Source organism: Chelonia mydas, chromosome 5 (genome assembly GCF_015237465.2).
Source record: "Chelonia mydas isolate rCheMyd1 chromosome 5, rCheMyd1.pri.v2, whole genome shotgun sequence".
In the NCBI taxonomy this organism is placed as follows: domain Eukaryota; kingdom Metazoa; phylum Chordata; order Testudines; family Cheloniidae; genus Chelonia; species Chelonia mydas.
In genome coordinates, this window is record NC_051245.2 from 100,654,469 (window position 1) to 100,681,055 (window position 26,587).

The 26,587-nt window shown below is 42.2% G+C and overlaps 1 protein-coding gene across 2 annotated transcripts in view; it reads right to left on the bottom strand.

Moving 5' to 3' along the window:
* PLGRKT (plasminogen receptor with a C-terminal lysine) overlaps positions 1-25,386 on the bottom strand; it is a 52,354-nt gene extending 26,968 nt beyond the window's left edge. Inside the window, exons 1-2 of one of the 2 annotated variants that reach the window (XM_037901889.2) lie at positions 25,160-25,386; positions 23,612-23,703 (exon numbers count right to left, since the gene is read on the bottom strand). In XM_037901889.2, the coding sequence (XP_037757817.1) occupies positions 23,612-23,692 (81 nt within the window). In that variant the 5' untranslated portion in view covers positions 23,693-23,703; positions 25,160-25,386. Of the gene's footprint in view, positions 1-23,611; positions 23,704-24,110; positions 24,254-25,159 lie in introns of those variants that run through there. The other variant, XM_037901890.2, reaches the window with a different exon arrangement.
* Positions 25,387-26,587: the final 1,201 nt, after the last annotated feature.

Here is a 26,587-nt window from a genome sequence, read left to right on the forward strand (position 1 = left end):
AGGGGAAGAGGCAAATGAGTACAAAACAAATCTGGTCTATTTCTTGTTTCGATCCACTCCATCTATCTTTTACATCTTTGGCTGGCAGCAGACGGAGCAGAAGGACTGCATGCCATCCACATCTCATGGCTGCTCGGCAGAAGATGGTACAGTACGACTGCTAGCCATCCTCATCTCTTGCCTGCCTGGCAGAAGATGGTGCAATATGACTGCTAGCCATCCTCATCTCTTGCCTGCCTGGCAGAAGATGGTACAATACGATTGCTAGCCATCGTCATCTCTTGCCTGCCTGGCAGAAGATGGTGCAATATGACTGCTAGCCATCCTCATCTCTTGCCTGCCTGGCAGAAGATGGTACAATACGATTGCTAGCCATCGTCATCTCTTGCCTGCCTGGCAGAAGATGGTGCAATATGACTGCTAGCCATCCTCATCTCTTGCCTGCCTGGCAGAAGATGGTACAATACGATTGCTAGCCATCCTCATCTCTTGCCTGCCCGGCAGAAGACGGTACAATACGACTGCTAGCAATCCGTATTGCCTGCCTGATCACCATAAGACGGTTCAATAGGACTGACTGCAGGACTAAAGAGAATGACCTGGTCAAGTCACCAAAAATTTAGTCCCTGCGCCCATGTCTGCCCAGGCGCTCCCAGCCGACGTGGCCAGGAGCACCTCGGACACGACGAGGACGGGTAACAGTCATACTGCACCGTCTGCTGCCAGAAGGCAATGGGTTGCTGCTACTGTGTAGCAATGCCGTACCGCGTCTTCCAGCACCCAGGAGACATACGGTGACGGTTACCTGAGCGGGCTCCATGCTTGCGGTGGTATGGCGTCCGCACAGGTAACTCAGGAAAAAAGGCGCGAAACGATTGTCTGCCCTTGCCTTCACGGAGGGAGGGAGGGAACGGGGGCCAGACAATATGTACCCAGAACCACCCGCGACAATGTTTTAGCCCAATCAGAGTGCTCCATTGTGACTGCTCTGGACAGCACTCTCAACTCAGATGCACGATTATTTGCCGTTGCTCTGACGCAGGGAGGGGCGACTGAGGACACGGCTTACGGGGTTGACTTCACGGAGGGTTCCAATAAGAAATGGTGCACCTAAGTTATTGTTCTTATTGGAACAAGGAGGTTAGCCTGGCCTCTGATTGATATATGGCTAGATTTAGCTCGCTGCACCTTCTCTGTGAGTGACTGCAGTGTGACCTAGAGGAATGAGTCCCCTAGACAGGGGAAGAGGCAAATGAGTACAAAACAAATCCGGTTTATTTCTTGTTTTGATCCACTCCATCTATCTTTTACATCTTTGGCTGGCAGCAGACGGTGCAGAAGGACTGCATGCCATCCACATTTCATGGCTGCTCGGCAGAAGACGGTACAATAGGACTGCTAAGCAATCCATATTGCCTGCCTGCTCACCATAAGACGGTTCAATAGGACTGACTGCCGGACTTAAGAGAATGACCTGGTCAAGTCACTAAAAATTTAGTCCCTGCGCCCATGTCTGCCCAGGCGCTCCTGATCGACCTCACACAGGCGACCAGGAGCACCTCGGACATGACGAGAACGGCTACCAGTCGTACTGTACCGTCTGCTGCCAGAAGGCAAGGGGTTGCTGCTACTGTGTAGCAATGCCATACCGCGTCTGCCAGCACCCAGGAGACATACGGTGACGGTTACCTGAGCGGGCTCCATGCTTGCGGTGGTATGGCGTCCGCACAGGTAACTCAGGAAAAAAGGCGCGAAACGATTGTCTGCCCTTGCCTTCACGGAGGGAGGGAGGGAACTGGGGCCGGACAATATGTACCCAGAACCACCCGCGACAATGTTTTAGCCCAATCAGAGTGCTCCACTGTGACTGCTCTGGACAGCACTCTCAACTCAGATGCACGATTGTTTGCCGTTGCTCTGACGCAGGGAGGGGTTACAGGGTTGACTTCACGGAAGGTTCCAATAAGAAATGGTGCACCTAAGTTATTGTTCTTATTGGAACAAGGAGGTTAGCCTGGCCTCTGATTGATACATGGCTAGATTTAGCTCGCTGCACCTTCTCTGTGAGTGACTGCAGTGTGACCTAGAGGAATGAGTCCCCTAGACAGGGGAAGAGGCAAATGAGTACAAAACAAATCCGGTTTATTTCTTGTTTTGATCCACTCCATCTATCTTTTACATCTTTGGCTGGCAGCAGACGGTGCAGAAGGACATATTGCCTACCTGCTCACCATAAGATGGTTCAATAGGACTGACTGCCGGACTTAAGAGAATGACCTGGTCAAGTCACCAAAAATTTAGTCCCTGAGCCCATGTCTGCCCAGGCGCTCCCAGCCGACGTGGCCAGGAGCACCTCGGACATGACGAGGACGGCTACCAGTCGTATTGTACTGTCTGCTGCCAGAAGGCAAGGGGTTGCTGCTACTGTGTAGCAATGCAGAACCACGTCTTCCAGCACCCAGGAGACATACGGTGACGGTTACCTGAGCGGGCTCCATGCTTGCGGTGGTATGGCGTCCGCACAGGTAACTCAGGAAAAAAGGCGCAAAACGATTGTCTGCCCTTGCCTTCACGGAGGGAGGGAGGGAACGGGGGCCGGACAATATGTACCCAGAACCACCCGCGACAATGTTTCAGCCCCATCAGGCATTGGGATCTCAACCCAGAATTCCAATGGGCAGCGGAGACTGCGGGAACTGTGGGATAGCTACCCACAGTGCAACGCTCCGGAAGTCGACTCTAGCCTCGGTACTGTGGAAGCACTCCGCCGAGTTAATGCACTTAATGCACTTCTGTGGGGACACACACACTCGAATATATAAAACCGATTTCTAAAAAACCGACTTCTATAAATTCGACCTTATTCCGTAGTGTAGACATACCCTAGGAGGGTTGTTGCCTTCACACACTCCTAAACCTCACTGGGATTCTCTCCTGTACACCTCATGAGATCCACATGATTCTAGTGAATAGCCACCACCCAAGCCACTGGCTCTCACCCAATCCCCACCCACAGCCCTCCTGAGGTTTTTAAAAAGAAAGCTCTGCCCTGTTCACACAGCGTTTAGGAGATCTGCAGGACAGGAGGGACAGGAGAGAGCAAAGACAGCCTGGAAAAAAATCTTGCATTTCAGAATTCTTCAGGGAAAGCCTTTAACATAAGACAACTGTCGAGCTACTATAAGTCAATTTATAGGCCTAACAATCTTGAGAATACTGCTAAGATTAACTGCTATGGAGGACAAAGTCTTCTAGAAATCTAGTTACTCCAACGTAAAGTTAACTATGTCATAAGAAAAGCAGAACAGTCAAAACAAAGCAATCCACATAAGACAAAAAATAAAAATAAAAATTGAAAGTTCAGTAGAAAAGTTTTTAAAAAGCCAGGCTAACAAATAAATACTTCAGGGACAAAACTATTGATTCATGATTTTCCCCCCCACTATTCTCTTCAAGTGTATAATGTGCCCTATGAAGTTACTCTTTAGAGGTAAAGAATCAGAGCATTGAAGCAGAAATAAAATCTGGGAAGCAGGGATCTTAAACTGAAATTATCTTGTATAAAAGGTTATTATGACTGAACACTGTATCATGTCCTGTTTTGTCAGTGATTGAGCAGTTAAAGCTAGACAACCTAGTCTGCGATGAGGTTTCTTCATACCCATTTCAGATTGTCTTCCTCATTTCCTGCTAAAAGAGTATTGTAGTCCTCTTCATTGGTGCACACACGAGCGAATACATACAAACTTGTGTCAAAAGAAGAGGAACATTCGGAGACAGCATTAAAACAAGTTGTAAGATTTTTTTTTTTAAATCTTGGTTTTAATTTCCTATTAAGAGTATTGCTTGATAGAGTACATCAAAATATACTGTAACCATTTTTAATACCCTATCAGTTTCATCTTATAGTTTTTAAATGGTGTGGCTTGTGTTGAAGAACAATTAAAGGGGCCAGTATGTACCACCACATCTGGCTCCCATTGAAGTTACAGGCAAAACTCATTGTTAGTAGGACTGGACTTTTAAAATGGGAGACATCTCAGGAAAATTCTGAGTGCTGAAAGCAGCAGCATTGGTGATTTCTTAGGCGCAAGAGTTCACTCTTAGTAACCAAATAATGCCTATGCAGGTAGCAGTTTTCTTATTTGCAAGTTAGCCTTTGTTGGACAAAAGTAGCATTATTTTAAAATGAAAATGAACTCTCAATATCGAAGATGGGATGTACTATATTTGCACATAGCGTCCTCTGCGGGGAATATTATCCTCTTGCATTTGAAGGAGTTTATTTTCCCCATCAAAGCAGAGTACCGTGATCACTCTTCTCCAGCAAGGAGACCATCAATACCCCCTCTAGAGTGCATTTGCTTTGTAGAGATCCCCTCTAGCCATGCTCCTAGATTCACATTCTATAGAATTCTCTGGGCCAAATTCTACAGTGATATGAATGATAGCATAAACTGACCAGAAAATGGATACATATGGTAAGCAATGTAACTTGAACCAATGTGGTGTTTCTGCTGGGCCTTACTTGTCTGCAAGAAGGACAGGAGACTTGTTATGGGTTTTAATCAGGCCGCAACTTTATTATATAGATGACTGGGACTACCCAGCAGATAAAGTGTACAGTGCAGGCAAATCCATGCTTACTCAAATCAGTTCTCCGGGGCTTCCACCAGTCCCCCTTTGTTTCCATCCAGGTCCCCCAGCCGACCCATGGCTTGGACTTACCATCCACCACCCTCGTAAGAGGGTTAAGGAGGGGGTTGGCTCCCAGCCATACCAATCATAGGAGTCCCCAACCCCCTCCCTGTTCTGTTCCATTATCCAGTACCTCCTTTTAAGTCCTTTACCAGGCCATTTATCTGGTCACTGGCCGCCCTCCCTATGGAGTATCTGCACTGAACATCCACCCAACCGTACAAAATAAGTTGCAACATATGGCCTACTACCTTTTCTTCTCACCAGAAAAGGTCTTCCCTCACATCCGCTATGGGGAAGGTGAAAAAAACCCACACTCCACCGAAGCCAATTGTGGTGGTGAGGGAAAAATGTCCTTTCCAGCCCCCCCTTTAAAAGGGGCGACTAGCGTAAAACCCACAGCAGGTCCAGTCCAGCCTGCCATTCGCATCCACTGGGGAGGGAGAGTGGGTGCTGGCTTCCTCGCTGCATGGAGCAAAGAGACTTGACCCACCCAGGTTTCGTACTTTAATGCACATTCCTGGGGAGGGGGAGAAAGGGGGGAGAAGGGTCATTACTGCAAAGCTGACCACCAAGCACCTTTTTTACAGCAGTATCTCACCTCCTTCCTCCCCACCACAAAGCAGAGCTGCCCTTCCTTGGGTAAGCCCGAGACAAACCTTGCCCAACTTTTGTTGTGGTGCAGTCATTATCTTCACTCACCTATTAATTTATTTTCCTGTTGAGTCCTATTCTACCTATTTTGTACATCCAGGATATGCAAAATTGGTGCACATTACACTATTTTGACTTACACCTTTTTTCTAATCAACTTTCACCATCACTTATATCATGGCTTAATTTAGTCCTTATGGAACCTCTCCCCAACCTGAATCCCCTCCCTCACAAAAGTGTGAACCTGATCTCACCCAGACTACTAACAGCAGGACTGACTCCAGTACAAAAGGTTCTTGATTTATAAAAATAAATTGGAAAAAAAAAAAAGTTGTATGCTATGATCAGTCTTCATTCTGTTTCTTCTGCTATTGCTGTTTTTAAACAAGCCTAAACTAACAAAAAATGTTGTCCTTTGCCTCTTCATAAAACAATAAGCACACTGGCTTATAGACATACAGCATACAATACTCTCAGCAAAAATGCCTTTTTCTAGTGAGATAGATGGTTCCAATGTTCTTTGACACTTATATCATTCATCTTGTTAGATTTTATTTGGTACACACAAACTGATGAGAAAATTTATTTCCTGAATTACAGCACATATCACCTGGAGGGAAAAACAGTTGTTCTTGTTAATTCAAGAAAAATGCATTAGAAATGCCATAAACATTACTATAGTATCTTGTCAGGCGTACAACAAATGTAGTGATTCATCCCCCAAATCCCCCAGTGAAGGGAAGGATGGTGAATGGAGAAAGATTGTTGAAGCTTTATTGTATATAGCAGAAATACAGCCATTGTTTTCAGTGGGTTTTATTCTGCTAAAATGAAAAGATGAAAAAATATTTTAAACCAGTTCTCAAAGAAAATCCTGAGGGAAAAGAAAGTGAGGTTGAAGAGATCACTCAAAGTCTAACATGGTTACAAGAATGTATTTTCTCAATTATTGTCAGGGGAGAATGATCATTTTTATATTCCAAAACAAGTTGGGAAATCTGGAAATGTAAACAAAGTCATCACAAGGAAAAGTTTGATCTCTCTCACACACTGAGAAAAATCAATAAAAAAGCCAAGGCTAACATCACTGTAAACTGCATGTCAACTCTCTTTCTTTGATGATCAAGTCAGTGAAAGTGATGAGGCATAAAAAAAATCTGATTGTGCTGAAGTTCACTGGCATTTTACCAGTCATCATTTTTCCCTGCCTAGACCCAAGCAATACTACACACCTGCCTGCTAAAAACCCATTTCATTTTCCTAACCAGATAGTGAATGATCAGTAGCAGGCAGACTTTAGATTTAATTTCTTGGAAATAAGAAATTGTTTTTTTGTTTTTTAAAGAAAAATATACAAACAAAACAAAAAAACCACGCAACTTTCTTTTTAGAGTCTTTACTTGCAAATAAAATGGAAAGTTGTTCCTGATCTCCCCTTCCCCATTGTTTTAGCCCCTTATCCTGACAGTCAGTAATGCTCTCAAACAGAGACAACAAACAGGAATGCATGAAATATGGACCAAATCTGGGGATATTAAATGATTAGGTTATTTATTAGGTGTTAAGTTATTTGCAGTTAATTATCTCCCATATATAGCTGACTAAGGCCAGATATTAAGATTTTATCCCTTCATTTACTTTTATTTGTTTCCCCCTTTCTGTCCTCCTTAGCTATTTAGGATATTTAACTGGTCAGCTGAGGCAAGATCAGACATAAAGTTAAGACAGTTCCCATTCCCATTGATTTAAGTGGTGTAAGATCAAGACCTTAATACTTTTTGTATTTAAGTTCAATAAAACTTGTATGTCAAGTACAAGAACCTTCCTAATTTAAAGCTAACCTTGAGAAATTACCAGACAGCCTGGCAGATAAACAAGAAATGTCAATATTTCCTCATATCTCTCTCTCAAGGTTTTTGGGTCTGCAATGTTAAAGTAGTTATACAAAATAAGAGATATTAATATTTTCTATATCCTAAACATGGTGGATTCCATAACCCAATTAAAATGCCATGACATTACTAAAAAAACCATTAAGACAAAGAAAAGTCAGACTTGTGACCAAAACACCTTCACAGATGTTGGTATAATTCCTGCCTTTCTATACAAAATGAATAGTTCCACTTATCTCTACTAACAGCACTGTATAGATTTTTAAGTAGTTCACTGTATAGTATGCATACAACATATTGAAAAACATGTGCAAAGACTGAAAAAGAAAAAACTCCAGCTCCTTAGGAAATATGAACCTCTGGATAAAGCCACCCAGAGGACAATTAGAATTTCATTAGATTCACTCCTATAAGAAATAAATCAAATAAGTTGCTTCTATTTGGGATTTAGGAATATATCTTATTGCAAGGACATAAAACTAATAGCATTCTGTGTGTAATTTTATTGAAAAATTGAGATTAAGCAACAAATAGTTATGCAGGTAACTAGAGTTACACAATTCTGTAAACCTTACTCACATTAGGGCATCCATTAGCACCAATGGACTACTTATGTAAGGACTGCAAAATGGAAGCCTCATGCAGCAGCAGCAATAATGTGGGCAACAGTACACAGTAGTTACCATGAAATAAATCTTGAACTCAGTACACACAGACAATACTATTGTACTTATATGGCTGGTCAATTTCTCAAACTAGGTTTCAGAGTAGCAGTTTAAGTCATTTTCCAAAATTTAAAACTGAAGCAATATACCACTGGTAACTGTGATGGGCATGTTTTCAAATCCAAATTAAGTGGATCACTACCCTGCTCTGGTACTAACATACTAACCTGGACAATATCTCACTGAAGTATACCAGGACTTACTTTCTTTGAGAAATTGCGGTTTCTTGAGGTAATCTTCTCAGTTTTTCAATCCTCTTCCATCATGCATAATGCTAGCCCTGATCTGCTTTTCATTACTTGTTTACTATTCTAAAAAGACATGCATTGGGATTATCATAAGGCACTGCTTATGTGGAAGCAGCCTAGAGATAGTTGGTATACTTGCATTTCAAATTTAAGAACAAATTGTTGAATATGGGGATAAAATTGCCTCATTCCTGTTATTTATTGCTATTCAGTTCAAGCTTGTTAAGAAAAGCACTGGCAGAAGATGTAATGCAATCATGTTATGTTTTGCCTGAAACCAAAGACAGAAAGTGTTGATAGTTAAGAAGGAAATAAAAAAGTGAGGTTAGTTACATTAATCTATGTTCCCACTCAGTATTTGATACATTTTTCCAGTACAAAGATTTTGCCCTGTATTTTATATTGCATTAGAGTCTAGTGAAATAAATTAGTGTCTCTGCAATAGCTGAATTATAGCTAAACAATGCTGCAAGACATATTGTTATGAGAATTTCAGCATTATAACTATTTACATACACACTTCCACACTTGACAGCAACATTATTTCACATTGAAACCTATACAAGTCATATATAATCGTTACAGCAGGCTGATTTCAAAATTTACAGTTCTTCACAATGGACAACAATTGGAGAAAACAGATTATTCATTAAAGTACAAGACACAGCATCCAAGGGTCATTTTAAAAAGTAAAACTTATTTGTTTCATGATGGAACATTATTATTAATGCCAGACCCCTTAGTGCCATTTCATTTAACATACCAGTTTGCTGGTATGTTAAATGAAATATTTTAATTGCATTATATTGCTACATCCTATATGCTGTAATGTTAACCAAATTTCTTGTTGTGTTAGATGCAGATAATATTCTTTTGTACCCTTTCTACATCCTGGGCAGATCCTCAGCTAGTATAAATTATGATAGAGCAATGAAGTCAACGGTGTTGACAATTTACATCACTCCTCCCCGGGTTTCCAGTCTTTGGTAGAAGAGTATCTAAAAAAAAAAAATCACTTCATAATAATGTCTGTTCTCATGTCTCAGCTTTGCTCCTTGCCTGCACAGCATTTCAGCAACCACTTGCCAAAAAGATCTGGAAGTCATTTTAAATAATATGAAGTCTTTAAAAATACCTTCACCTCCGCCTCCCCACACTATATAGGCAAGGTCTAGGTCTTCCTTTATGTCTGTTCAGAATCTAGTACATTTTTGGGGCTACAGTTAAATAAAAATATTTATTATATAGGCTTTTTGTAATAATCTGCTTGTAGGTTAGAACACTTCCCCAACTGTTTATACTTTATTAAAAAGCAAGCTCATCTACTGTCTATGTTGGCTTCCTATACATTGATTAAATCCTTCTCCTGCTACTTAAATCCTTCTTTGAATTGTGTTTCTCCTACCCAACACACACATGATCACCACAGACTAATGTATGTATTACAAAGTCTGCTAAATGTTTAGATTTACTATATACCAATTACTGGAAAAAACAATTCAGAGCTTTTCACAATATTTGTTCAATAAATGGAAACAAGAACACTGAAAATCAGACCTCTACGGTTAACTGGTGTACTGTGTATAATTTGTTCAACATTTTTTAAAGGCTGAAAGTATCCTTAAAGACATAGTGAAGTGAACCAATATCAAAGAAATAGGTTTACGCACAAAAAGGTCAGATATGCTCCTGAATTTTAAAAAGCTATAAGAATGTTGTGTGTCTGATGTTTGGTTTATTAGTAGTATACTAGATTCTCAAGATGTTCCTGAAGTCTTCTGTATTTCTTAATAATGCCTTGCTCAGTGAAATAATTAAATATTAAGATTTTGTTAAATATGCTTTGTATTTGGCTTTGTTTCAATAAATTATTGTGGAAGGTGGTCTTCTCTAAATGACAAACAAAATTTCAAAATATATTTTAAACTTTTGACTCAAGCAGGGATAGTAATTACACTTTCTTTACCTTCCAACATTACACGAAACCTTCTCTGTGGTTTGCTGCATAATGGGGAATCTGTGCCAAATCAAATTGGTTAATATTAAACAGGGATCCACTCTAACAACTATGAACACAAAGGTAAAACAAATCTGAATTTGGTAGGATTCCCACTACTGACAGAGAAGCTATAACCTTAAACATATTTTTCATAAGTAAGCAGATTTGCTGAAGTATGTTATTTTTGTAGTATGTTTACTTTCTTTAAGGTTATATGGCTCCTATCAAAGATTAATATTCAGGAACATTTTCTGACTCTGGAGTTTATGTTTTGCCAACAAAAGATATGATGTTCCTTTGTCTTATTGGAATTTTTTTCAAAATAGTCTATTCTGTGAAGACAGTGGTAAAACAGATGCAGTGCAAATGGTTTCAAAGGCTCAAAAGTCAAGTTTTCAATACAGATTTTATGATTTTTTAGAAACCAAGGCTACTTTCTTGTCACTGAATGTATTTCACTTATATGGTAACCAAAAAACAAAGGAGGTCACTGATCCAGCTATGGGTCTGTTTTGGCTGTATGTCCAACTGTACTGAAAGATAGAAGATACGTGCTATCACTATGTACATCCACTTTAACAAACTTTCAATACAGTGAAAAATATTAAAACAGACATCTGTGTTACACAATGTCATTGTGTAATACAAAATGCCATTTTGGGAGTAGGCCCCATAGTCAAAAAGCTATTATTACAGTAATTACAGTTGTTTCCTATCACGGTCAAATTTCACTTAGTTTCTTCAAGACTTTCACTATATACCGCTGTATCTTATCATCATAGCTTACATTTGTCAATATCTGCTGTGATACAAAGGTGACAAGTACACCATTAAAGCAACGCCTTCCCTATAAACACTTTATTCAATGACTTTCTGGTTCCTACTAATCTCTCTGTGCTGATTTGCCCTTGTACAGAAACTTTTTTCCTCCAGCGTGATTTTCTGGGGTATGGCCCTTTAAGTTTGGCAGAACCAAGAATCTGCAGCTCTAAATTAACCATTTTGCAACTTACTGCTGTGGCATCTTGCTCTCTTCCAGCAAGCAAATATACGTTACTGTCTTTCCTTTGTTATTGTTGAGGCGATGACTCAGTCTCAGATACATATATAAAGATTAAATATGCAATCAGTAGGAGCGTAATATCAAGCAGCATTGGGGAAAAGAGATGGCTTGCTATGTAAGTTTTTAATAATGCTTGGAATATCAGGAAAATTCCACAATACTAGAAGACTGCTAATGTTCAATATTCAGAAAGAGCAAGCAAAATGATATGGCTCATTATAAGCTGGCTATCCTGACATTAAATCCAGGCAAAATAATGGAAGAGATGATACAGGATTCAACCTGTAAACAATTACAAGGTAGGAATAAAACTAATACCAGTCAACAAGCTTTTATGGTGAAAGAAATCTGTTTCCATCCTTTGAGATTACAAATTTGGTTGATAAAGGTAACTTACAGATATAATATAGCCTTTTGAAAGGCACCTGATTTGGTATGGCACAACAGTCTGATTAAAAAATTAGCACTATATATGTACATGTTAAATGGATTAAATAGTGGCTGACAGATCTCAAAAAATAGTTTTCAATGGATGAATAACTGAATGGTAGGGTTGCCAACTTTCTAATTCCAGAAAACCAAACACCCTTGCCCTGCCCACTGCTCTGCCCTTCCCTGAGGCCCCACTCCTGCCCTGAAGCCCTGCCCCCCCGGCTCACTCCATCCCCCCTCCCTTAATCGCTTGCTCTCCCCCACCCTCGTTCACGTACTCATTTGCACTGCAAGACCCAAATAGGCATATTTATTGTTTTGACCGACGTATTATGCTAATTTCAGGTTTTATTTGTTACAGGATACTAGAGCTGGCAGCAAAATAGTCAAAAAGGGTAATTAAAAAAAATAATGAAATTTCACAAAGGTTTTCATGATTCTTTCCCTCCTCGCTTCCCATTTTTTGTAACCAGCTAAGTTATTTTAATTTTATGTGTGGAATTAGGACGATATATTATCACAGCTGCAATAGGTCCATTAAAGGCCTACTCCTGAAGCCCAAATACAAATCCATAGAGCACAACCACAGAAATGCACACCTGTCCAGATACCTATATAAATAAATCTGTAGAAACTGACTCTCACACTTACATGCAGATACACACTGTTGTTGTGTACACATCTAGCATGCACTAACACACATACTTCCACATTATTTATTATTACAATTGTTGTTTAGTGCCTAGAGACCCCAACAAAGATCAGGGCTCCAGGGTGGCAGGTGCTGGACATACACATAAAAAGAGAGAGTCTGCAACAAAGAGTTTATAATGCAGCTAGATAAAGGTGGGGAGAAACGTATGATACATTGGCTCTTCTGCAATTATTAGTCAACAACATTCATTTTTAAAAAAATAATACATTTCTTTTAGAGTTCCCTTCTTTTTTAAAAACTTGTTATGAAATAAATACACACATACTTTATGTTATCAATTTTTTTGTTCACAAGCCAGCAGCAGGAATAGAAGTCAGAGTTAGGCTGTAAATTTTATTCACACAGGTATACACACACCTCCCTACACAAAGACACAAACAATGCATGCATGCACACACTTATCTACACAGAGATACCCAGCTGGGAAGGGAGGAGGGTGGACTGGAGGGGAAAAGATGTGTGTGTGTTTGGAGGAGAGAAGATGGGGAGAGAAAGAGGCCAAGGATGAGAGCAGGGTGGGGGTGAGAGGGGGCAGTGAAAGAGAGAGGAGGGGGTGAGGGAGGGGAGTATGTGGGGTGGATGGGGATGCTGGGGGAGGCAGAAGGTTACAGGTGCATGAGGATGTGGGGGGCACAGGGGTGTATAGGGTGCAGGGCTGTGGAGGGTGAGGGACATGGAGGTGGCAGTTCTGTGAGGTGGAGAGAATGGGTGGGACAGCGCTGTAAAGGGTACAGGGCTGGGATGGGTAGGTGTGGGGGACAAGGTGAGATGGGACGGGAGAGGGATGCAATGATGGGTAGTGAGGGTGCAGGGGGGTTGGGACAGAAAGGGATGCATGAGGGGGATGGGGATGCACCCATTCCCAGCATTCGGAGATGGGGATACATACCTCCAACTCCTGGGTGCCGGCAATGGGGCAACAGACCACGGTTCACCACAGGGCAGTGAGGGCACACGCCACAGCTCAAGCCCAGTCACAGGAGGAGCGCAAGGAGGAGAAGTGGGCCGGCAGCAGTGGGAGAGGCCAACGGGAGCTATGCCTGTGGGCGGGGAGTGGGGCAGCACGCGGACTCCCCTGGCTGCCCCTACGCATAGGAGCCGGAGCCAGGACATGCCGGCTGCTTCCCGGGAGCCGTGTGGTGTGGCGGCTAGCATGGAGCCTGCCAGCCCCACTGCATGGTGCTGCCAACCGCACAGTCAATGGCCTAATCAGTACTGGAATCCCTTTTTGACCAGATGTTCTGATTGAAAACTGGACACCTGGTCACCCTACTGAATGGGCGTTGTTCTAGTCTGGTTCTGCAGGGATCAGTACTAGGCCTGATGCTGTTCAACATTTTCATCTATTATCTGAAAGTAAATATTAAGTCACTGTGTTCTCCACAAATTTTATCAGCCAAGATTGTTGGAACAGTAAATAGTGATAACAGGGCAATCATACAGTGTGATATAGATAATTTGATAAGATGGGCCCATTCAAACAAAATGTGTTTTAAGCCTAACCCTAACGCAAAGTTATACCTCTAGGAACAAGGAATGCAGGCCATGCTTACACAGAAAGGAGACTGTATGCTGAAAAGAGGTCATAGGGGCCAAGCAACGCAACATGAGCTCCCATTACAATGCTGTGGCAAACTAGGCTAATGTGATGCTTTGATAATATACACGGGGAAGTAGCAAGTAGTAGGCAAGTGATTTTTACCTCTGTATACAGTATTGGTGAGATGGATATTGAGTACAGTTCTGGTATCCAAATTTTTTTTTTTATAAAAGACATGGGAAAAAAAACTGGAGAAAGTGCAGAAAAGAGCCATAAAATTATTCAAGGACTGGAGAAAATGCCTTATGCGAGACGTAAAATGCTCAATTTGTTTAGCTTGTCAAAAAAATTGAGAGGAGATCTGATTACAGTAGAACCTCAGAGTTACAAACACTTAGGGAATGGAGGCTGTTCGTAACTCTGAACAAAATGTTACGGTTATTCTTTCAAAAGTTTACAACTGATCGTTGATTTAATACAGCTTTGAAACTTTATTGTGCAAAAGAAAAATGCTGCTTTCCCTTTATTTTTTTTAATAGTTTACGTTTAACACAGTACTGTACTGTATTTGCTTGTGTGTGTGTAGGTGCTATCTGATTGCATACTTCCAGTTCCAAATAAGGTGTATGGTTGACTGGTCTGTTTGTAACTCTGGTGTTCATAACTCTGAGGTTCTACTGTACTAGGTATGAGTACTTTCACAGAAAGAAAATATTGGGTACTAAAGGACTCTAATCTAGTGAAGAAAGGCATAACCCAAACTAATGGTGGGAAGCACATAAGTAGAAGAGAGCAAGTTTAAAAGATTTGACAAAATATTTTAACACTATGTTTTAAACCCACACATTTATAATTGATTGACTCCTACTAAAAAGAAGTTTCTGCAAGAAAAACCAGTATTAAAGGAACCTATCCTATACATTTTAAAAACAAAATGTAAAGCAGTGTAAAGCATAACCATTTGCCCATAAGTCATATTTCTGTAATAAATATATTAAGGACAGCATCTCTTTAGATATGTCTACAGTGGGAAAAGGTATATTTTTACAATGAGATAGCTACCAGATGTAAAGCTCTAGCGCAAGCTGGGGAAGCTGTAGTTTTACTGCAATTTAGCTAGCTGAGATGAACCCCTAGGTTCCCCACATGAGGGCCATGGTGCTCCCCTCCTACTCCTAGGTGTAGGAGGTTAGAAGCCCCCATATTCTCTAATTTAGCAATGGCCCATAAAATATCACATATGCTTAGAGACTTTTTTCGACCCCAGCAGACCATACTTCCTAAATCTTACTCTGGAATATGGCAATACATAATTGTGATGCAATCATTCCCATTAATACCTACATATCCAGCTATCCTGTTGAAAAAAAATATACTTCATGGAATTACAGAAACAAGATTGAGCTAGCTACTGGAGATGAAAATGCACTTGCTTCTTCATTTGTTAGGAGGGTTATTATGAAGGAGAAGTATACTGATCTTGTGACATGTTGTTATGAAGCAGAGCCAAAGGCTAGCACAGAATTACCTGCCTAAATTTCAAAAGGAAATAAAGGCTTCTTTTGTAAAGGCAAGAGTGTGCCTCTCCAGTATACTCAAATTCTTTCTTTTTCAACAAAAGAATGGAGAATAATGACTGACATATATTAAATATCAGAAAGATTTGAGTAATAGAATTCTTCACAAAGCCAAAGCCCCCTCCAACACCCTGAACTCCTCATTTCTGGCCCCACCCCGAGCCCACATCCCCAGCCAGAGCCCTCACCCCCTCCTGCACCCCAACCCCCATTTTGTGAGCATTCATGGCCCACCATACAATTTCCATACCCAGATGTGGGTGGCCCTTGGGCCAAAAAGTTTGCCCACCCCGATGTAAAGGGATCAACTTAAAATAATCATCCCGCTGTCTGATATCTTATTTAATATCATCCCAAGTACTCCCTAATATTACAGTAGCCAAACAAGATTAGTGGAAAGAACCCTCTTATTTCTGGTTTTATGAATGGTGCAATATGCAGTACTTTGTGTATTGTCAATTCCCATGTTTCCCTTACGTAGTCTATCCATTTTCTGTTTATGTGGGAACTTTCTAGAAAGCAACAGGGAAGAGGGGCTTTTGGGGTGTGGAGAGAGTGATATTAAAAACAAAAACTGGCAGTGGGACTCAGAGGCAGACAGTCCCTGAAACTACTGTTAACAGCTTTTTGGGAAATGACTTGGTTTTATTTTGACAGCCTTTTTGAAAAATGGCTCATGTTCCCACCCTATCCAGTGAATTTCTCTACTGAATTCCTCTATGTACAATTTAGTTTCTAGTTGTATACCATTTGAAGTGACAGTGCCTTGAAATATTATTTAGAATGTATTCTACAAATCTGCCCAAAAAACACTTTTCCGTAGTGCAAAAATCATTCATGGAAGAAGACTTCTGGACTACATGGATAAGCATTAAATTCACAAACACTAACCTGAAACTCCATCTTTAACCTCTCTTGCTGTGTCTTTGTACTGCAACATTTAGGACTTACAAGATCTTTTATTGTTTGAAGATAGCTATAACACACCAGCAAAGGGCCATGCATTTATGACCTTATTAATAAGAACTTCCTAGGTACCCTGTTCCATGACATCAAAGTTGACAAAGCAGAAGTCTGAATTCACAAGAAACTACACATTGTACATATACAGACACACAATTCACTTTTTAAAGACATATTTGATGGAGGGAAAAGGGAGAGAATTTCAGTGCACATGAGTAGTGACTCCTTTAAGAATTAAGGTGTAAAACACCTTAAAAAAAAAAAAGACGTTAATCCATACTAAATATTAATCATCTTTAGGTTGCACTTTTTAAATCTGATCTCAACTAAGAGAAAAATATTTTCCATTTGAAAATGTTGCACTCACTATCGTTACAAGTAACCAACCACTTACACTCTGAAACAGAAATAAAAACAAAAATATTTCACTCTATATTCCATGTGTTTACTTTGTGCATTTTAAAGCATTTTTTTGATGGTTAACTACAAGAGAGGTTTTTTGTTCTGTTTTTTGTTTTCTTTTTTTAAGGAGGAGTAAACCCTGGATGCTCAGACAAAATGCTGTGATACAAAAATACAGATAGAACAGAAGGTACTAAAAACAGATACTGTGGAAGGTACTTCATTATAGTCATGCAAATGGTGCTCTTATAGCATTTTGTTTTTCCTATTTATAAACATTATAAAATGTCTCATATATGCTCTAAGACCTGGATTCTTTCTTCTACACATTCAAATTTTAAGGTAAGGCAAAAACATTATATATGTTAGCTGTAAATCTGATAATTTTAAGGAAGAGCTTCATGTGTGATCCCTCAAGCAGCAGGGATAGAATAAAGTGAAGCCTCAATTATATCTTTGGTTGGGAATCCTTTTGACTAGATTTGAGATGGATTATTTAGCTCTGGAGACACATATCAATGCAAACACAAACAAACAGCAAGTCCTCCAGAACAAGGCAACCTGATAGTCCAATCTTCGTTATTTTACAAAATAGCTGCAAGACAAAACTTACAAGGCCTCAATTCTTTCTTCTGGCTGAGTTCCACTTGGCTCAAAAATAGAGTGGAGAAGCGGAGGCATGCTACCCTTGCACTCCTTTCTTCCGGGGCCAGCGGGTTACCTGTACAAACTAGAGCAACCCTAATCCAAGCTATTTATTAACAAACACTGAGGCTGAATTACTAACTTTTTTTATTTTTGTGAGCTCGAGAGAATAGTCTGTGGTACCATATGTTAATAGCAACAGATTTATTATCAAGCTTGATAATGAAGAAACCTGTAAAGAATGTGAATATATATATCACAGGATGCACTGGGCCCTTTAAGGTGGAACTGGGTTAGCCGATCTGTGCCTCATGAATAGCCTTTTGATGGTGTCTCACAGACAGATGGTCTCTATAAAGCGCTGGCGGAGAAGAGGAAGCTGTGGTAGAGGCTACAGAGAGCAGGCGGCTCCTGTAGGAGAACTTTGCCTGGAGGCAAGGAGTTGGGCCGGAGGGCTGAAGAAGGGTGAGGGCCAGGGGAGCAGTAGAGGGGTTTGCCTGCTGACCTGTAAAAGCTGACAAACAGACAGCACTGAGAGAGTGATGGATCTCTGCTGGGAAAGAAAATATTCCAGGTAGGAAGGACTCAGAACATGGATGGTGTGTGACTCCTCCATTTGAGGAGGCTGGGCATGCCCAGACTGTGGCCCCACCCTGAGGCCCACCCCAACTCGGATTCCTCCCTCTGAAACCCTGCCATGCTCCACCCCGGTCCCACCTGCCCCTTCCCCCAAGACCCCTCCTGCCTGCCTCTTGCGCCTCTTCTCCTGAGGGTCCGCCTCCACCCACTGCTTGAGACTCTTCGACCCCCTCCCTTGCAGCCCTCTCGCACTCCCGCCAAGCCACTCACCACTTCTGTGTGCCTCTTCCCCTCCTCCCCTTAGGTCCCGATGCAGGCAGAACAGGGATGGGAAGAAGCAGAGCAGGGTCAGGGTCTCAGGGGGAAGAGAACGAGTGGGAGTGGAGCCTCCGTGTGAAGCACAGGCGGGGCCACAGCCCGGGCATCCTTTCAATGGTGGCGGACTCCAAAGGCAGCAGGCCAGCTGTTTGGGGAAGCTTAGCCTCCCCTGGCCTCTTATAGCCTCCCCACCGCCCATGCCTGAGAGTGAATGCTCAGAAGAGCGCAGGCAGTGTTTAAAGTAGTCCAGAGTGGATTAAGGGAAATGACAAAGCCTGGGAAGGACCTAAAAGCTGTGCCCAGCTTGGAAACTTGAAGGTGGTCAGACCTGGGTGGCGGAGTGGAGACTCTGCGCAGTGAGAGACTGGGGCAGAAGAACCTTAATTTTTTTAGTTTATTTTATGTTAATAAACCAGACCACAAGAAGGAATGTTATTGGACAAACCCTTCTGTAGCGTTATTGAGGAGCCTGAGTGAAGAGGAAACTGAGGCAGAGTGCTGCACAGCCACTTCTAGCCACAAGAGGATGCTCAGGAGGTGGCTAGCCCTGTTCAGATGTGCCTTTATATAAACATGTAGGCTGTCACAGTTACTAGGCTAACTGCACCTCTGACATACACGCCAGTCTCTGTGAACTGGTCTGATGCTTTGTGCAGTCACCTGTCTTCGAGTGGAATCGGGCAACTTTCCCACTCTCAGACCAGGGCCTAGGCTGCAATCCCCTGTATATCAACCATGATTACCTCAGCAGAGCAGCTTAGGTTCAGTAACTATAGTTCTGTTCCTACCAGGAGCTATGACAATTTCCAGCAACCAGGCTGCCTTCTTACGATAAAGTATCATTTATTTATTTCAAAAGCATTTCAGAGAAAAAAATCTTAACCCAAGCACTGCTGTTCTTCCCTAAGGCTTACAATTTCCAGGAGGCCAAGGAAAGGCCAATTGCTTTCAGGCACCCTTGCAGGACCTGTGTCTGTTTCATCAGTCTGCTCTCATCAGGAACAGCACTCAACTCCCACCTGCCATTCTCGTCAGTCCTTTTAACCATTCAGGCCCAGATCTACAAAGGGACTTCTATGAGATAGGTGGCCTCGGAGTATACCTATTGGATCAGGCCCAAAATGGAAGACAGGCGCTCCTCCATCAATTTCCCCACAGTTTGTGGTGCACTCTGGGCCTTAGGTCAGAGACAGGTGTTCAGACATCTAGTTTGTGACAGAAGTGCACATGCTCACAGGTTGAAACACAGGTGCCTTGGGAATGTTTACCATGAAAATTTAGGCACCAAGTGAGTTTAGGGTCCTACAGAGTTAACTGGCAGCTGAGCAAGAGTTTTGTGGATTACTGTGGTTTCTTACTTGGGCACCTAAGTAGCTTTGTGGGCCTTAGTGTCCCTTTGATCCCTAGGTACCCAGCCTTAGCAAAAAGCTACCTCCCTCACCCCCAAGGGTTTATCATGAGGTTGCTTATATATAGCCATTGTGTTGCTTTTCTGCTTGGTCTTCCAACTGCCCCTTACTAAGTGAGATGAATACAGTCGTACAAGAAAGTCTAACAACACAGTATAATTACTGTCACCTTTCCTCACTGACCAGGTCACCTACAGTATTCACAAAATTATAGATCAATAGTCTTAGGTTATAATACAGCAGCTCTACATCTGCCACAAATGTCCCTGCCCCAGAGAATGTACAACGACCCATTTTTTCCTTCCTGATAGACAGGAAACAGAAAACTACATTAATCGATCCTTCCTCTATACATTAGGATACCTGCAATTATTCTTTATATTCCCTCCTGCTTCAAGTCAATCCATGGACTGTCTCTTTTAGAAGCAGTGTCACGCACTGTTGCCAGGCATAGTGTTCCTGGAGCGAGAATCTGAAATAACTCTTCTCCAGATCTATAGTACTGAAGAAAGACAGCAACGTGCTCCCCCCCCCCCCCCTTTTTGACATCAATCACGGAGCATGCGAAGCTATTATTTAGCAGTACTGGGAACCTTTCTGATGCTGCCTTGTACTAGGCATTTTGAACCAAATAGACTTGGATGCTCTTCGAAGCTCTCTGGGCAGATACAGCATATTCCTGCCTTGTCTATACTAGAAGGTTAAATTGATGTAAGTTATGCAACTTAAGTCAATGTAAACTATGTTAAGTTATGTAAGGCGGTGTCTGCACCATGCTATGTCAGTGGGAGACGCTCTCCCGTCGACATAGCTCCTGGCTCTCACTGAGATGGAGTACTGAATTCGACAGGAGAACGCTTTCCCATTGACTTATTGCATCTTCACCAGACCCACTAAATCGATGCTGCTGCATCAATTGCAGCAGCGCCGATTTAGCCCATACTGAAGACAAGCCCTTAGTGAAGAAGCTTCAGGTATTTTAATGAATGATAGGTTTTCTGAGGAAGTGAGAAGAAGTGACAACCTACTCCTATGTCTGCTGTGTAAGACAACACCAAGGGTTTTCAGTTATTCAGCCATCTCACAGCAATGTGAGATAAGGAAGATTGCTTTGAGAAATGTTCTCTTGTATAATAAGAGTTTTCATGTTCTTTTCTTCTGACCCAAAAACAACAAAAGATTAAAATGTATTCTGGGTAACAATGGATTTGAGGAATTGGGAACAACATAAGAACGGCCATACTGGGTCAGACCAAAGGTCCATCAAACCCAGTACCCTGTCCTCTGACAGTGGCCAATGACAGGTGCCCCAAAGGGAATGAACAGACAGGTTATCATCAAGTGATCCATGCCCTGGTACCCAATCCCAGCTTCTGGAAAACAGAGGCTAGGCACAGCATTCCCGCCCATCCTGGCTAATAGCCATTGATGGACCTATCTTCCATGAATTTATCTAGCTCCCTTCTGAACCCCGTTATAGTATTGGCCTTCACAACACCCTTTGGCAAGGAGTTCCAGAAGTTGACAATGTGTTGCATGAAAAAAATACTTTGTGTTTGTTTTAAACCTGCTACCTATTAACTTCATTTGGTGGCCCCTTGTTCTTGTATTATGAGACGGAGTAAATAACACTTCCTTATTTACTTTCTCTATACCACTCATGATTTTATAGACCTCTATCATATCCCCCCTTAGTCGCCTCTTCTCCAGGCTGAAAAGTCCCAGTCTTATTAATCTCTCCTCATACAGAAGCTGTTCTATACCCCCTAATAATTTTTGTTGTCCTTTTCTGAACCTTTTCCAATTCCAATATATTTTTTTGAGATGGGGCGACCACATCTGCATGCAGTATTCAAGCTGTGGGCATACCATGGATTTATATAGAAGCAATATGATATTTTCTGGCTTATTATCTATCCCTTTCTTGATGATTCCCAACATTTTGTTTGCTTTTTTGACTGCCGCTGCCGCACATTGGGTGGATGATTTCAGAGAACTATCCACAATGACTCCAAGATCTCTTTCTTGAGTGGTAACAGCTAATTTAGACCCCATCATTGTTTTTCTATAGTTAGAATTATGTTTTCCAATGTGGATTACTTTGCATTTATCAACATTAAATTTAATCTGCCAATGAAAAAGTTAAGTTATTGTAAGGAAAGCAACTGTAATCCTTCTGTAAGAATCTCCAATCACAATTTCCATAAAAACATGCAACAACAACAAAAATCCAGATGTATCTATGTATTATACATAAGTTGGCACTTTCCCTCTGCAGAAATAGAACTAGTTAGAACTAAAACATACTATAATCAGAAAATAATGTTTAGGAAGGAAAAATCTGACATTCATAAAACCTGCAAGTATAAGTTTTGTATGTACACACAAAACTTCAATTCACTCGGGGGGGGGGGGCGGGGTGTGGAAGAGACTTAGTCCATCTTTTTCTTCGTTAGCCAGATTGTAATTACTCTCCACTTTTGTTATAAGACTGCAACACGTTTTTCTCAGGCTCCTGGTTTTTCCACCCCACCAATTTCAAATTATACAAACATCTTCTCCAAATATTCAGTTAAGTTTAAATATCAAATATTTATTCAGTTTAAATATTAATATTTAAAAAAATCTATTTGTCTTCAGAATGCTTCAAAAGCTAAAATATGCCACCTACTGGCAATTTAAGTGCAAAGTTCATCCATCAATAATTTGTAAGGAAAGATGTATTTTTAAGGTACACTGTATTTGATTTCAACTTCAGAAGTGTACAGAAAACTTTAGATTAAACTTTACACTCCCCACTGACTTGCCTCTGATTTTCAGTTTACTGTATGTCTACACTGCCCTGCATTTCGGACAACGGGGGTGTGAACTGCAGCACCTGTAGTGTACCCATGGGTAAGTTACAGCACAGCACTTTGGTACGTGCTGCAATTCACACCCAGTAGCCCAAAATGCTGGGCAGTGTAGACATGCCATCAGAAGTTATTAAAATACTTGACAGCACATCAGACAACCACACTGCTGCCTGAATAAGAAAGAGTAATTCTATTGCTTACTTCTGGATTTCAGTGTCAAAAGCTTTCTTCCCCATCTCCATTATGCAACAATCTAATAAAATAATGACAAACTGGAGAGTAAGTCATCCAGCATAGTCTACTTAACCTTTGGTCTTTAACAGCCTGGCTCCAGGGCCAGAGAAAAGACAGACAAGTTACAGCCTTGTTATTACCTTAGAATTACTGAAACTGACAAACATGAAACTATGTATGGGGGGAAAGAATTTAAATACATATTTTAGTTTTAACTTTTGGAATCCAGTACCTAGAGCAAAGCATTGGATTCTATTAGTATCTCTGCCACTGACTCACTTAAATATATGACTAACTTTACACAAGAGTAGCCTCATTGAGCTCAGTGGGACTACTCAAAGGCATGCTTGCAGAGCTGGATTTTTAGGAACCATTTATTCCTTATTCTTATTTATGATTTTAGAATAAGTCATTTAATCTCTGTACCTCAGTTTCCATCTGTAAAATGAGGATAATACCTATATCACAGTGGTATTATGGGATTTATCTGCTGTAAGAGGCTATAAGGACTTTTGCTATAAACTTTCCCTATTTATAAACATGTTAAACCATCAAAATCACATAGCACTACCCTACCCCTCATACATCTACATGTAAGAGTAAGCTTTTCCGAACAGGAGAAAAATCAATAGCTTTTCTTGATTCTGTACAACAAATGCTTACCTGAAGTCGGGAGTTCATGAGCATGAACTCCTGTTGACTCTTCAGGTTTTCATTCATAGATTTTGAAAAGATGAATCCCATTTTGATTTAAACTGTAGAATAAGTTATAAAAGGTAGATTTAAAAGGTGTTAAACACTGACCACAACTGAAGTTTATTTTGAATGTCTCTCTCACAATAGTAGCAATAAAAAACTTAATAGCTCAGATTCAGTTAATAAGGATTCTGCTGCTGGCCTCCTGACCCAAAAGTTTTTATAGCTTATTGTATCACATCTATAGTTAGACAACAGTGGAAAACACTGACAGAGTGTTGGGTGTATTTTAACGAAAATCAGAGATTGCAGTAATCACATGCTAGCTTGATGGATTCATTAAAATCATGAAAAGAGAACTCAATTCATGTATCATGGAAGAAGTGGGTTTTTAGAAGAGAATTGAATGAAGGAGATTTAGAAATCTGAAGGAAAGGGATATGGATGACATCCTATTTTCCTTTACCTTCCCTCAATTATGGAATAGCTGTTTTGTAACATTATTTTTCAGACCACCACCACCAAGGTTCCTGCCCACAACAACCGGGGAAAGAAATGTTGAAAAAAAAATCTTCTTATTTCAAGACACTTAGTGATTTCTGCTTGAATAATCCCCTCCACCCATAAAAGTGGAAAGCTGCTTCACACAATAATACTGTAACAGCTCCTCTAAGTCTTCTCTGGTTGCTCTTGGTGCCGGCAACATTCATTGCCTGAAACTTGTTCAAAAATAAAAACAAAGTTTTAAACAAAACAGGCAACACACAACATGTGAGAGACTAAGGGCTCCTCCCAACCTCTGAAAAAGCCTGTCTATACCAGACTGCCTGCTTAAAACCCATGCTCACGGATGATCCTTGGATAGTATTTTATTCTTTGTTTTTAACTTGGGATAGCTCTCTTTAGCACCAAACTGTGGCCCAATCCCTGCCCTCCACTTACACACCATCTCCCTGCAATTGCTACTTCCCATCCCAGTGCACAGCCTGGACCCCAGCCCCCCCCACCACTACCCACCCCCCACCAACCCTCACTCCCCCATCAACCCCCATCCCTACTTCCTCCAACCCCCTCTTTCACCACTACCCAGCCCCCCCACCAATCCCCCACCCCCTCTCTCACCACCCCCCACCAACCCTCACTCCCTCATCAAACCCCATCCCTACTTCCTCCAACCCCCTCCCTCACCACTACCCAGTCCCCCACCAACCCTCCCCCCTACTTCCTCCAATCCCCCACCCCCTCTCTCACCACTACCCCACCTACTACGAGCCCCCCCCCCCAGCAGCCCGTCCATGCCCCCAGCCATCCAACTTTGCGAGGAGGGATAGCTCAGTGGTTTGAGCATTGGCCTGCGAACCCCCGGATTGCGAGTTCAATCCTTGAGGGGGCCATTTAGGGATCTGGGACAAAAATTGGGGATTGGTCCTGCTTTGAGCAGGGGGTTGGACTAGATGACCTCCCTGAGGTCCCTTCCAGCCCTGATAGTCTATGTTATACCCGTCCCCCGCTCACCGCAGGAGGGGGCAGTGGAGCCGCCGGTCTGGGCGGGCAGCAGGTCGCTCAGGAGACGCCTCGCGCTCCGTCCGGCCTTCGGGAAGGTCGTTGGTGGGCCGGGCCGCGCTCAGGCGGGGTGGCCAACAAGCGAGCAGCCCTGGGTTTCTCCTGCCGCGGCGGCGGCGGCGGCGGCGGCGTGGGGGGGGGGGATTTAAGGGGCCAGCGCGCTGCTGAGCTAAGATGGTGCCGCGAGGAGCCAGCGCCTGCCTGATGCGGGGCCGCCCCTGCAGCGGGATGGGGACGGGCGGAGCGCGGCCGGCCAGCCAGCCAGCGGGACCGACCAGGCCCTATCTCATATGTCGCCCCCCCCCCGGCCTCCTGACAAGCCGCCCCCCCTTACTGCCCCCCCCCCAGCTCTCTGGCAATGCTACTGCCAGTTTCCGTGCGCTCACCCACCCCTAAAACCCCAGGCCCTGGAGCCATGGAAATACAAACATTCGGCGTGGCCAGCCCCAAACCCTCATAAACCAGGAGACAGCCCCTAAAAACCATGAGCGGGGCATCGCCAGCAGTCCCTTAGTACATGGGAGGCCCCTTATTTTTTCATCTCTGTACAACAAGATGGGGAGTTGCTGAGTGCGGCAGGAAATACCCCTGGGCCTGTAGATGGGTACCTGCTGCTCATTATTACTGGTGATGATAACCATGATCTTAATAGCAGGAGGCGGGGGTGCTAAGAAAACTGTCCCTTATTTCTGAAATACAATGTTGGCAACCTTTGCGTCAAGGTCACAAGGATGTGTTTGGTTTTTAAACCATTTTGGGTTCTTATTTGCCTTCTGGTTTCTGGACTTTTGAGGTGCGCCGGAGAGCTTCTCAACCTTTTCTCTCTAACCACAAGGGCTAGAAACTTCATTTATTCAAATGAAAGCTCACCTGTCTCCAGGAACTGGGGCTTTAAGCCAGACATCAAATACTGTGTGACTCATGATAAAATCGCAGGAGTTGGCAACGCTGAGTTTTTGGTTGATGACAAAAGCTTGAAAATGTTACCCAAATGCATCCCTCGAGACTCAGAAGGCAAAGAACCATTATGTCCATACAGACTGTCACAAAGGAATGGCATCTGCAAAGCCTAAAAAGACAGAAACAAGAAGTTTCAAATCTGGGTGCTCCTAAATCCAGACTGAGGCACCTAAATAAAAGTGGCCTGTTTTTCAAAGATGATGAGCACCTGCAACTCCTATAAGCTTTGCTGGGACTGGTGGGTGTTCAACACTTCTGAATATCAGACTACTTATATTTAGGAGCCTCAGTATGGATTCAGGTTTCAGAGTGGTAGCCGTGTTAGTCTGTATCACCAAAAACAACTAGGAGTCCTTGTGGCACCTTAGAGACTAACAAATTTATTTGGGCATAAGCTTTCATGGGCTATAACCCATTTCA